This window comes from Chamaea fasciata, unplaced genomic scaffold (genome assembly GCF_029207755.1).
Source record: "Chamaea fasciata isolate MVZ Bird 193981 ecotype frontalis unplaced genomic scaffold, bChaFas1.0.hap1 SCAF_1, whole genome shotgun sequence".
In the NCBI taxonomy this organism is placed as follows: Eukaryota; Metazoa; Chordata; class Aves; order Passeriformes; family Sylviidae; genus Chamaea; species Chamaea fasciata.
Genome location: NW_027094086.1, coordinates 71,888,711 through 71,902,448, shown reverse-complemented (window position 1 = coordinate 71,902,448; position 13,738 = coordinate 71,888,711). Strand labels below are relative to the sequence as shown.

The window sequence follows — 13,738 nt, the reverse complement described above, 5'->3', positions numbered from 1 at the left end:
GAGATAATTTTTGTCATTCTTTGCTGGATTAAATTGTCTAGTTCCGTCAATGTGGCCATAAAGTTTTAACTGGAGTGTTGGATCCATCTCTTCACTGGAGTTCTGTGTAAGTGATTATGAAATTTCTATTAAAGAAAAGATTCTTGAGGTGAAACTAGGGTTTGGATTGTGAGGGTAAAGGACAGGACCCTTTTGTTCATATTTACTATTAGAAGCCTAGGAGTAAATTTGAAGAGGAAAAGGTTGTTCTGGGATGAGATGCTGTTTTAATTCAGTATTAATCTTTTGATCTTTATTTTATTAGGATTGTCCGGGGACTTCCTGCGTTCTGGCCGATACTCTGCTCACACCATCAATGGTGCCTGGTCACCCTGGTCTCCGTGGTCTCAGTGCAGCCGTGACTGCAGCAGAGGTATCCGGAACCGCAAACGGGTCTGCAGCAATCCTGAGCCCAAGTATGGGGGACTCCCTTGCCTTGGCCCCTCTTTAGAGTACCAGGAATGCAACATTTTGCCTTGCCCAGGTAAGTTTCAAATGAAATTAAAGAAGTTTAAATGAAATAGCTCATCCTCAAATTTATACCTTGCAATATTTGGTTTGGGTTGTTTGTTTTTTTTTTTTTTCTATTTTAGCTGGTGAGTTTTAGGTTTGTTTTGGTTCTTGAATCAATTGCAGCTCGAATTTACCTTTTTGAGTGGATTTGGGTAATATTCCCATGTGATGTCAATAAATTTATTGTCGAGAGTATTGATAGTAATAATCTTTTTTCACTTGTGAGACTGGCTGTAAAATTATAAATTTAGTATGTAAACTTACAGGAAAAAGACATAAGAATTCTGGCAAGACATGAGAAATCTGGACTTGTCTTTATTTAAACTCAAAATATTATTTTCATCACAGTGGTTGCTGGCATTAAATCTGTGTTTAATTTTAAGTGTAGAGTTGCCAGCAAATAAGGTTCACAACTGATAACCAAATTAGATGGTTATTCAAGTAGTCCATAAAGATTGTTCTTGGAATCTTGAATTTCTCCTTAATTTAAAGTTGTTTTATGACTGTATGAAAGGGATTACAAGTAGAATATATGTTTACAAGAAACAACTTTGGATTAAAAATCATTGTTGCATCTCTAACACAGTGGAAAAAACGTCTTGGTTTCAGTCACATCTCATCCTTCATAAAACAGACATTCAAACTGAAAGGCTTTTGAGCTTTGCAGAGGCTTTCTGGGAAAAGAAAGGGGAATGGTATAAGAGAACACATGAAGAAAAGAAGGTGCTATTGGTTTAGGAGGAGAGAATTCAAAGCAAGAAACAATAGAGAGGAAGAAGGAAAGAAGACTGAAAGACTCAGTTCATTCCAGCAGCAACAAGTAAATTTAGAAATAAGCTTTCATACATCTTTAATTGTATTAATTATATATTGCAGTGCTTCATCTTTTCTTGTTGAAGACTTGGAGCTTTTGTCATTTAGTCAAATGTGGACCTGAAGAATTACTATGGTGTGGAGGTTTTGGTTCAAAAACAAAATGCAGAAATACATTACAATATATATATATTGTATATATGGCAATATACCTACTACATATGTGTACCACCATTTTAAAGCATACATTTGTATTAACATATACATATATGGTTTCAAATTAAAACTGTATTCCCTAAATTATGGTTACACTATTTTTTTATAATGTGAGTATTTTTCCCTATCTTTTTGCAATGCTTTCCCTAAGCTTTTAAAGCCCTCTAACAGTCACTGTCCATTCCTTGCATCAGAATTGAAGCAGAAGATCTATGCAGAAAACAACACTTCCATCTCGGCAGGACACATTTTCTTGAGAAACAAGTTTCCATCTTGAATTGAACCTATGCAATATGTTTTAGCACACCACCTACAAACCCAGAACTCTGTGAGCATTCTGGCTGTTCACTGAAAGCAAATTTCTCTGCAGTTTTCTTGCTAACAGGAATGGTAGAATTGTTTGAAAACTTGAATCCCCTGAGGCACTCAAGCCCCCCGCTGCCCTGCTGGTGGGCAGATCCATGGGGAATTTCTGTTGAGGATCCCTATTTTGATCTGGGGAAATGCCCATTGAGCCACTGAAGTTCTAAAAGAGGCACTTGGGCATAACCAGCCAGTGCTTTCTGGTGAAATTTTCTTGCTGTATCCAAGGGGGAACGTGGCTTCAATTGCTCATTTTGTAGCTTCTCTATGTGGGAGTGGGAGCATCTGAGGAGATCAAGGGAAGAGATGATGCTTTTTTCTGAGCATAGATGCATGGCAAATGAAGGGTGTCCATGTTTTCTACGCTAAGCACTACTGGAGAGAGGTGGAAGGGAACCAGCAGAGAGCCAACATTTTTCAGAGAATTAGGAAATTGTTGTCCAAGTCTTCTCCATGTGGGCACAGCCCTAGTGCGTTATCTGATTCATTAGTTCCCAGACTGGAATCACAGCGCCTTGCTTTTTCCAGGATAATAAAACAATAAACAATTCTGTTTCATGTAACTGTCCTTGCTGTTGATTTTCAAATTAAATGTGGTCTTGAATTTTGGGGGATTTTTTTAAAGTTAAAATAAGTCAAAAGTTTCCAGAAATGGTATTTTTATTAAGCTCTGCTTATAATAATATAAGCTATAACAGCTATTCACTGTTATATTTTTGAAAGAAATTGTTTTAACCAGTAAAACACACTTACAAGTTTGTTGTAGAGGCCCTAGTTGTTCATGTATGAAGAAACATTACGTTTAAGGCAGAAGTTAAAACTGCGCTTTGAATTTGAAAATATTTTAAAAAATCAGTTGATATAAAGTGTGGTGGGCCTTTCTGAAGCAAGAAGCAGTGCCCTAATCCATCTAATAATTTTATTTAAAGACAAGTTTACAAGTTTTCAGTGCAAAGAAAATTTGAATAATGATGTAGAGAATGAATGAAGTATTTTGATGTATCATAGCCTGCAACAAGGAATCCTAAAGTCCCTCAGCTACAGAATTACTGTTTGCTGAAGGGAAAAATTCACAAGCACTAGATGTAAATGATTTTTTTTTTCTTTTTTGAGATGTGGGAGAGTAAAATATTATTGCAGAATAAGGCTTATCCATAAATGAGACCTGATTATAAACTTGTAGGAAGGAAGTAAATTCTTCCTGGAGAAGCACTCCAATAAATTTAAATTCTCTTAATTTTTTAAATGAAAGAGACAGAAAGGCTAAGGAATGTGAGGGGATTTTGTTCTGACCTTGACCTGAAAGAATTTTCCATAGTACTAGAATTAAAATTGCAACAAAGAATTTGATGCTGTCTGTGATTTTCCTGAGCTCCTCCGGGGTAAGGACAACTTCACTTCAACTCCCTTCTGGCGCAAAACCTCTTAGTAACAGTCCAGTGTAATGAGCCATTACACTTCCAGAAATATTCTTGTTAGCAGGCAGAAGCCATAAAGAGCCCCTCCTGCCACTGCAAGCTCAGTTCTGCTTTGCTTCCTCTTCTGCCTTTTGCAGGCAGGATCGACCCCTCATTATGTAAACTGCTGAGAAAGGGGAGTGATAGAGAAATATACTAAGAAGTATAAGCCATGCTGAAAGTCTGTAGGACTTTATGCTTCTCAATGAATCAACCTGGCCTCAGTGTCATCCTGGAAGATACTAAGTGCTCCAAAGGACTAACACAGTGAAAAAGCCCATGGAGCAATCAAAGTGTACAAGGCTGTCTTGTCTGGTTAAGTGTCTTGCAGCATCTTAAATATACTTATTAATATATTAATAAACAGAAATTGATGCGGGATCCCAGAACTTCCAACAAGTGCTGAAGCCGTCTAGACTCTGCCTTCAGTGAGTTGTATTAAACCTTTTTTAGGCCTGCAGGGGAGAGAGAAACTGGTTTTTTTCCCTGCAGAAGTAAATGGTCCAGTGATGGGCAGATTGGTAGCAGTCACTGGGCCTTTTGCTCATAGTATTTGAAGGCTGAATATATAATAGTAAATTGAACAGTGCCAGAAAATTGCCAGAAATTGTATCTAGGTCCTGGAAGATTATTTGTCCGTATTATTCAAGTTTTAGGATGATCTCTCATACAATTTTGCCTTCAACTAACTATCCCTCTCCCAAATAAGCTGCAGAAATAGTTAGTGAACCAGTGTAGGGTAAAGACATGTTCTCAGTACTGTTTCCATCTGGCTAAGCTACTTTGAGGGGTAGGAGAATTTGAAATATTGTCTTGCACTAGCAAATTATGCTTTGAACTTGTGCCTCAGCTCTTTTTTTTTATGTCTCAGAGATGTGAATAGCATTAAGCTGGCAAGAACTGAACTGAACAGTCTGAATAACTATGGAAAGGATCTGTGAATACTCACTGACATTTCTGTTTTCTTTGAGTTACTAATCTGCAGTCAATAATAGAAGGAGTCTAAAATCAGTCATATCAAGGTTTTGTTATCCTTGGAAGTCTGCAAGGTATTTACATTACAAAAAGAAATAGATGACAAAGAGAAGTGTTTGAATGATAAATTCTGCAAATCTAAAAAAATTACAGGAATTTGCTTACTATAAGATCTGTTTGCCTGACAATAACACAACTCTAAAGAACACTGTCCTATTTCACAGTATTGCACATCTCTTTAGTTATCTATGAAGGAAAAGACAACTTTCCTTCATTTGTGTTTTGTTTTGTTTCTTGTTGCCTTCTCTTTCTTGTTCCTTTGCATAGGGATATGGGGACACTTGGCTGATGTGCCTTAATTAAATATTTATAGCAGAGCTGTGTGAGCATCACTGAGTAGTATGAGCTATAGGAGTTCCTCTCTTCTCTTCAGGGCATGGTGGAGGATTAGAGGGAAAGGACAGTTGCCATCTCTTAGATTTGAAATTCTGATACTTCATGACATTATTTTGGGGTTTACCAATTTCAGGTTTTTATTATAGTAGTTCCAGTTTAGTTTAGTTCTGAAACTTTAGCTGTGAAAATCTGAATAAATTCATATATCACTAAACTTTCTAAAAGCAGTAATGAGTTTCAGATATAAAAAAATCCCTGAAAGACTATGTAAGTTATTTATGCATCCCCTAAAGCCAATTGTTTTTTATTGTTTGTTTTTTTTTCTCCTTTATTGTTTTCCTTTCCTACTATTTTTTTTTCTTTGAACTCATACTTGACCACAAGTAAACAAGAATGTATTTAAGAGTAAAATTTATCCTGCAGAAACTTCATAGTTCAGGAGGAAAAAGAAAATTACTCCAGTAAATGAAGGCTGAAGCCCATGTTGTAGCAAGCACTGATCTCTCTAGACTGCTTCTATAGCCAGCAAGAAGAGGGATGAACTGCTCTGTGAAGCAACTGTTGGTTTTCTGACATAAAAGTCTCAGTCACAGACTTAAACCCAAGCAGACCCTTAGATTTTGTTATTTTTCTTTTCTTAGAACCATTTCTTTGCCTTGTGTTTCTGAATCGCACTATTTTGTTTGTTTCATCCACCACTGCTTTTATGAATAAAAAGTATCACGGAAATTAGACTTTGCCTTTGTAAACTATGATGTAGAAATTGCTCTTTTCCCACTGAAACATGCAGCAGTATCCCACAGGATTGGGAAAAAGCAGTAGACTAAGTGATGTGGAATGGGATGATCCCCAGGTGTCTGGAAGGGAGCAGGAGGCTGCCCAACATGCAGACAGTTTATAAAGGAGCCTGCAATCCTATCTGTGTTCTCATGAAAGCAGGTGATGTCAATGTGTCTGCCCACACTTCCTTGTAAAACCCAAAGTGCATAGCAGGCTATCCAGTTTACTTAATTGTCTCTTGGAAATTCTCCAGTTGTGTGGATGTTTTGTTGTGTCCCCAGGAGATCCCATTTCTGTACACTGTTTCTTCCTGGCACATCCTCTTCCCTATGGCGTGCATTTTTTTCATTACAGTGAAGAAATACTTATTAACCTCAACAACGGCCAGTAGGCAAAAAGTTGTTTGCTTTACTGCAAAGGAAAGAGCACTGTTTGATAGCACCCTCGTAGCTAAAAAGAGCCTTCTTCCTAAAGGGACCAACCTCAGCAATTGTCAGAAGATGTAAAGACTCTGAATCTTTCATTGTGGAACTACTTTAATGACTTTCTTTTGTCCAACATTTCTACAACATTGTTATGTAAAGAAACTGTAGTGACTGGAACTTTTCTTGCTGCTGTGTATTTTTCCTCCTGTAAGAGGCAGAAATAACATTAAGGGCTCCATGACAAAAGGAAAAAAAGGGTAAAAAAAACCCCAAAAAAACAGATGGTGCTGTGTTGCTTAGCAACTTAAAGAAAGATGAAAGAAACCGTAGAGCTCTATTTAGGTCTTGTAAAAACTCAAGCAGTAAATACCCACTCCTTTGATCTTATTTAACCATGATGATACCTTATTATCCTCTGTTGCTGAAAAGAAAAAGTTCTGGCGACTTTATTGAAAGAGGTAGTTACAATAGTCCTTGAAAGGTTAGAGGCAGTCTGTCAGTAAATAGTTGCTAAAAAAAATCAGTTATAATTGCACTGTTCAGCTCAACTAAGATCAAATCTAACACTGTCTATTATATTTGTCCTTCCCCACCTTGCCCAGACCCACTTCTCCCTTTACACCTGAAGACACACAGTACAGCCATGATCACTGCAGCTGTGGAACACAGGGACGTTTCTGGGTGTCACATCGGTCTCTGTGTTCTCGACCACCTGTAGATCGATGGCAATTTCAAATGCAGGTGCATTTGTAATTCTCACTCTGATCCATGGAAAAATAAGTAGGAAAGTGTGGGAGGTCACTGTCTCCATTAGAGTGAACAATGCACTGGCAATGTTTGCAGACAGTTTATGTTCTGTGTAGTTAATCTCACGCAGAATCAATTCTGTTTCATGAAGATCTATGCTGCAGCAGACATGCCTCTGATCATTCATTTGAGCTAGTCAAAGATCACTTTAAAGAAAAAATAAAAGAAGAAAAAAGGGAGAATCTAGAAAGGTAAAGCTTTAATATTGTATGAAATAAACAGGTTGGGTTACAGCTTCTGCTTTTATTTGACATATGTAAAAAAAAAAAAAAAGGGGAAAAGAAGCAAGTTCTGAATAAAAGATACCGCGTCTTGAAATTGTTATAAAATTGCACAGTATATTTCATCTGTACTGAAGACAAATAACCTATGGCTTTCTTTGATATGAGTTTGCATAATACTGCATTAATAGAGTTAGCTCAGGCAAAAAGACATATTTGTTTTCCAGTGAAAAGTATGAATAAGAAAAATATGAGTAGGAGAACAAGTCAGTTACTCTACTAAGATACAGTATTTATTTATGATAGGTGGTATAAAACTCTCTTATGCATGATGATTTGTTGTACAATGTAACAATCATTGAAATCCTTAATAATGGAAATAATTTATTTAAATTGCATACTTGGAATATAGTACCAGATTATAGAAATCCTGTCTGTCAAATCAGGCTTCAGAGTTCAGATAAATTAGCTGCAAGAGTGTCACCACTACAGGTCTTACCAAGTCCATGCTTTCTTGATTTTTAGGATGGTGTTGCAAACAAACAATACAGGGAATAAAATGCAGTATATTAAACAACTTCAGTCACAGGACTAGTAAATAGTCTTTGGTATGCAATAATGAAAAATCTGTTTGATTAGCAGTTGAGAACCTGAAGCTATACTGTATCTGAAATGACATTAAAAATGCATGCATGTATAGCTTTTAATATAAAAATTCTCCTAGCTCATTTTCTCACTGTCGGAGACTTTGCATAGAAATCACTCAACTCCCCAAGTGCATTTGTGATATGTAATCCTGCAAAGCCAAAACTAGTATTTTTTTTTAATGTTCTACATCTCCATCTAAGACAGAATTTGAATGCAAATACCACATAGATATTTTCATTGTAAGCTAATTTTTTTAAGATTTGTAACCTTTTTTTTTATGGTAAGAGATAATGATGGGATAACATTTCAGTGAACCAGTAGAAACTATCCCTTGAAAAGCTGTTTCATTAATTGAACCGGAAAGATCAAAAATTACTTCCATAAGAATTCGAGTGATAATGCTTTAAATAGAGGTGTGAAGAGAAACTCATTTTTTGAAGGATATGAAAATTTTGAAACTTTAAGGTTATGTCTCTTAAAAAAAAAAAAAAAGAAAAAAAAAAAGATAAATGAAGAAAATACCTAGATTCTTTGCTGGAAGAATACTTCTCTGGGAGTGGGAGAAATACATCTTACTTTGTCATGTGGCTACAGGTACAAAATCTTTGGCTGCTGGGCTGCAATGTGGCTGTAAATACCAGAAATACATCCTGGAGCAGTAGCTTTAAGGACAGGGGCTCAAAAAAATCATTTAAATCTTATCTAATAGCCATGTATCATAAACCATATGACAAATGGGTCTCCCATGAAATCCAGCCTGCATTTCAAAAGAATGTTGTGAAAACTCTGACTGGAGAATAGTCTGACATACTTGAATTAGTAAATGCAAAAGAGGGTGTGGAGGGCAAGGTAAATTATAATATTTATTCTTCAAAAACTTGTTTTAGAAACTTAAAGTTGCAACTCCTTTTTGTCAATGTGTGTTGCTTTCTTAAACTTCTGCCATTGTTCTACTTCTGACATCAGTGGTAAAGCTGTGTTAAGACTGTAACGTTATATTGGCCCATCAAATCCTACAACTGTGATAGATCATTTAAAATAGGTTTTAGGGTTAAGGCAGTCCACCTGGGTTGTGAAACAAATTCTGAATTCCTCCATCCTTCTGTTGCTATTATTTGTCTATATTTTATTTCTATCGATAAAAAACTCTTCTGAGCTTACAATATTTCTGCTAAACAAGCTTTGGTATTTTGTTTTCTCAAAACTGAGAAAAGGAAAAGAAGAAAAAAAAAAATTTTTGCCCTTAAAGATGTTATAATCCCCACTAAAAGTGTCTTACATGTATGAGTAATTTTGTTAGGCTTTTCCAGCATACCAGAGCCTTTGAAAATTAAATTGCATTGTGATTAAATTTGTGGGAACTATGTTCAGTGGCAGCTAAAATATCCAGTAATTTCAGTACGGCATGAATTAGATCCACAGAATATGAGAAAGATGAGCTGGATTGTGTCATGTCATGTCATCAGCTTGGAAAAGTACAGTATTCTTTGTCTTTTCAGTGGATGGAGGCTGGTCTTGCTGGTCATCTTGGTCCAAGTGCTCAGCAACGTGTGGAGGAGGGCACTACATGAGGACGCGCTCATGCACAAACCCAGCCCCAGCCTACGGAGGGGACATCTGCCTTGGGCTGCACACTGAGGAGGCACTCTGCAACACACAGCCCTGCCCAGGTACAGCCAGCCCATTCCTCTTGTTCTTTATGTGCCACACAATAAGGCGTCCCCAGTTAGGCAACATAATGTCCTTGATCTATTATTCAGAAGGAAATAATTCCTCTCCCTTATTAAGTGCACAATCAGCTCTTACCGTGCTACAATGCTACAGTAAATCAAGTACTAGCAGAGTATGTTCTACAGAACACTGCCTCCTTCCTCCTTCTTTAAAAATTAAAATCTAAGTTACTGTATCTGAATCTGGATTAAGTAAAATTGTGTAATATTTGAAGTGGACCATGCAAATGATTTAGGAGACTTTTAATAAAAATATCACAAAGTGCTTTTGTTACAATACCAAACATTAACAGCAAGCATATTGCTGAGGTTAATATTCAACATGTGTTATCGCTAGGTCCTTCAAGTAGATAATATTTGCCATGTTTTCATATAAAACACAAAGAAAACTTTCATGGTCTTTGTAAAATTCCTTCTTCAACTTTGGATGTTAAGGAACAAAGACCTGGTCTTTTTAAATGACTGTAGAGTGCTTAGTAGATTAAATGTCCCAGCACGCCTGCTAGTTGTATGATATTATGGGTCATGTCTATTTCTGTAACTTTGACTCTGCCTTTTGACTCCTGTTAAAGGAAACTCCTTTTTTTTAATGAAATTTAAGTGAGAAATTGAGATTAAAACCACATAAACTTTCAATTATTGCTGGTTAGTGGATTGCAAGCAACAGCAAAAGGAAAGAAGAGGCTCTAATGCCACACTGTATTACTTGCTTAACTTAGAGCTCCTAGACATCATAGCAAAGGTTTTCTGCTCATATGATGAGGCTGTGCATGGCAAAACCCCGAGCACTGAGTACAAAAGCCCCATGAGTTTGGATGTATCATATTACTTGTTATGATTCTTTCCTTTTCTAGGTGCTACATATCTTCCAGCAGAATAAAAGTATGTACTTTGTCAAAATTAAAGCAGATTGGGTTAAAAAACCCCGATTGGGAAAAAAAAAAAAGGAAAAAAAAAAAAAAAAAAAAAAAAAAGCCAATCATAGACATCAGTTGATTATTTCATTTTTTGAGACAGATAATGTACATTTCTATGTAGAAGTCGCATCGCTGGCTTGAAATCCTTTAAGGCATCTTTGAAAGGTCAGAGCTGGAGTGTTCACTGTGCTAGTATTGTAGCTATTTCTCTTGTGGTGCATTTATTTTCTACCACCATTTTCCTATAAATGATAGTTTGCAAACATTCATAAATAATTTCTTCATCTTGTTTTGACCTGCCTGTGACCCAAATTTTGGAGCAGATGCAGAATGGAGGAGGAGGTTGGTTTCATTCATCTTGGTTCAAGAAAGTGGAAACCCTTGTAAAACAATAACATTTCAGAGGCTTAAAATGTATTTTTCACCTTTGGTAATATTTTATTGATGTTTCAATCTCACTGAAAATTTGCCATAGGTTTTTGAAACAACACATCATCCACTAGCTGTGAGAATGGCCCTTGCCTCATGTTTACAATATGGATTTCAAAACTGCTTTTTACTGCTCTAATTTCACATGCCTATGGGTCAAAAATAACCATAGTGCTTCATAGATCAAGTTTGGACAGATGCTGAATGCCTGCAGAGCCATTTTCTCATGGTAAGGACCAGGTGAAGAGTGGTTCCTTGTGCAGATCAGAAAACACCACTGCTGACATTCACTGCTTGAGTGACATGCTCAGTATATGAGAATAGTAATGACACTTGGAATCTAAGAACAACCAACCAGCACAGAAATGAATATGCAAAAAATGGAAATGATTAATAACATTTCTTAAGTTGTGAAAAGAGCAAAGATATTTTGGCATTTGAAATCATTTTAATTTTTTTTCCCCCAAAGGAAACTAGCAGAAAACTAAACTTTCTGGAATCCTGATACTAAGGATTTGTTGAGGATATAGAGATTTAATGGCAAATCCAACTGAAAGTATTCAAATATGCACTTAAAAGAAAGTAACAGGCTTGTGTCTACAAAATACATCAATTTTTCTCATCTTTCATTTTAAAAGCTTTGTCATTGAGTTTGTCGGTTTTATTTTAATTTACCCAAATGCAATCACAGCAATATGAAAGGAAGCACTGCAGTATTCATCAGTAGTGGCTGGTTATTAGTAAGTGTAACCAGTTGCAGTGGTGTCTGCAATATGTTGCATAAAACAGTGTTTTATACCTTAAGTATTTACAGCTTCGGTAAGAGGTGAAAATACATTCTGTCCTTGGACTGGTGACTTACACGTTCAAATAATGGACAAAGCAGCTGAGCACTTAGAAATGGTGGTGTAATACTGCATGAAAGAAATTTAAATGTTACATTGATTAATCTGATTGTTCTGCAGTGCTGCCTTCACCAAAGGATTTCTTAGGAAATGCTTTATCTTAACCTGGCTTCAAAGGCCAGCCAAGACTCTGTACAAAGAAGATGAGACATGTCATGATTAAGCCTTGCCATGTTAGAGGTGAAAAGCCAGGTTAAACACCTCTTCAGTCCACTCTCTCTTCTATATTCTCATCACTTGTGCACAGGACTGAGGAGCAAGTTGAGTAGAGCCTGCCCAAGGTGCAAGAGAGCCTCAGATACTTTGAAGATACGGAAATCAAAGGAACGAGACTAGATAGCTGGCTCAGTGGAAGAGCATGCAAATGCTATAGGATCACCTTCTCAGTGATGGCACATCTGACAATTTGAAGTCATACATCTGTTAGTCTTGGGTGCCTTACTTCTCTGCAGCTCTCTGAGCTCCCAACAGCCTCCTCAAACCACAGGTTTGGTGTGAGGACCCACCACTGCAGGGGTGACCCTCTGTTTCATGCTTGCACTGGTGTGCCCCTTCTCCTCCTCTGTGATTCTGTGTGTCAGATGAAGCTGATCAGCTCGGCACCAGGCCCACAGACTACCTGTTCTGTAGTGTCTGAATGCACTGCAGGACACACACAGTTTCTTTATGGGTCTCCTAAGGAGCAGTTATGAAACAGTAACCTTGCCCAGTCACCTATACATGGCTTAGCATGATCCCTGTGTACTCTGAAGTTCCTATTTCATCATGGGATGTAGCTTCTTCAGCAGGCACATTGGACAAGACAGGGCTGCAGAGTGCACCAGCCAACAAGATGCATTTAGGATGCCCACAAGTATTTTGGCACCTCCTGTGTATATCCCAATTATACCAGGACTGGAGAAGAATCTTGGCTCTGGCTTAAACATGTTCTCTGCCACCAGTGAGAACTGGACAAAGACTTATAATGGGCAACATTCTCTTAAGCTTGAATGAGCAGGGCTTTATTGTTACTGAAAAGGGTAAAGATCCAAATACTTATTTTACTTAGATCCAGCAGCTGACACTGGAGACAATAACAACAGCTCCTGGATGTGCCACACTAAGTAAGCAGGAAGAAGCTGTCCCATTTGTTTGACTCCCACCTCAGCTCTCTTATCCCCCTGAATTAGGATTGAACTATATTTTGGCATCTGCCTCTCTGCTCCTAGCACCCACTCTGCTAATGAGCCCCTCCCAGGACCTTTCCTAGGGAAACAGAAATGCCAAAGGACAAAGCTGAGTATTTCTGCTACTCACAATAACAAGATCTTACAAGCTGATTGTATCAAGGTATTTGTCCTGTTGTTCAAAGAAGGCCTCATCCAGACCTTAATATTGTTCATTAAATATCAATATCCTAGTTCTTAACTGATCCACTAGGTAAATCTATTTAATAAACAACACCTATTGCTTGGCATTTTTCAAGACTGCAGTCTCAACTATTCCTGCTGCAGTCTGTTAAATTTTAGATGACTGAGAGTTTTAACTCCTTTCCCGTGTGAACAAGGAGTAATGAGTAAATGTGCACTTTGTATTCTGGAATTATACAAGGCATTGGAAGGGGCCCCAAAGTGTGTAAAACTTCCTTAAGTTTCCACCTTAATAACAGTGTAGAAAAGCTTCACTAATTCACAAATTGTAATGTTCTTCAATCTAACTTGAATCAAAATTAGAAAATACACAGCTTTTCATTTGAGGCAAAATGAAATTTATAAATTTGCTTTATATTGGCATAAAATCACTTAAAATTTTGAAGCAGAAACAAGTTTGGTTTGGAATAGTAGGACACTATTTATTCTATATCAAAACCATAAAACCCATATATGTGGGAAAGCTGACAGAAGAAAGGAAGTTTATCTGAGCTCCGTCTTTCCTATATTTGCCAAACTCAGACTTCCATGAAGGCAAGGCTTGGTCTTGAGTTGTAAGAATGCTGAGTGCAGTAAACTTACACCACCTCATGGGAATGAGATCAATTCACTTCATTTAAGAAAAGTATCTGAGATCACAGGCATGAAATAAAAATATCTTAATCAAAGCTCCATGAGGAGAGTAAGAAAGATAG

The 13,738-nt window shown here is 37.1% G+C and overlaps 1 protein-coding gene across 4 annotated transcripts in view; it reads left to right on the top strand.

The window, feature by feature from the left end:
• SEMA5A (semaphorin 5A) overlaps positions 1–13,738 on the top strand; it is a 318,649-nt gene that overhangs the window by 293,288 nt on the left and 11,623 nt on the right. For all 4 annotated transcript variants that reach the window (XM_066186026.1, XM_066186022.1, XM_066186035.1 and 1 more), the window contains 2 exons: positions 305–523; positions 9,153–9,323. In XM_066186026.1, the coding sequence (XP_066042123.1) occupies positions 305–523; positions 9,153–9,323 (390 nt within the window). The remainder of the gene's footprint in view (positions 1–304; positions 524–9,152; positions 9,324–13,738) is intronic.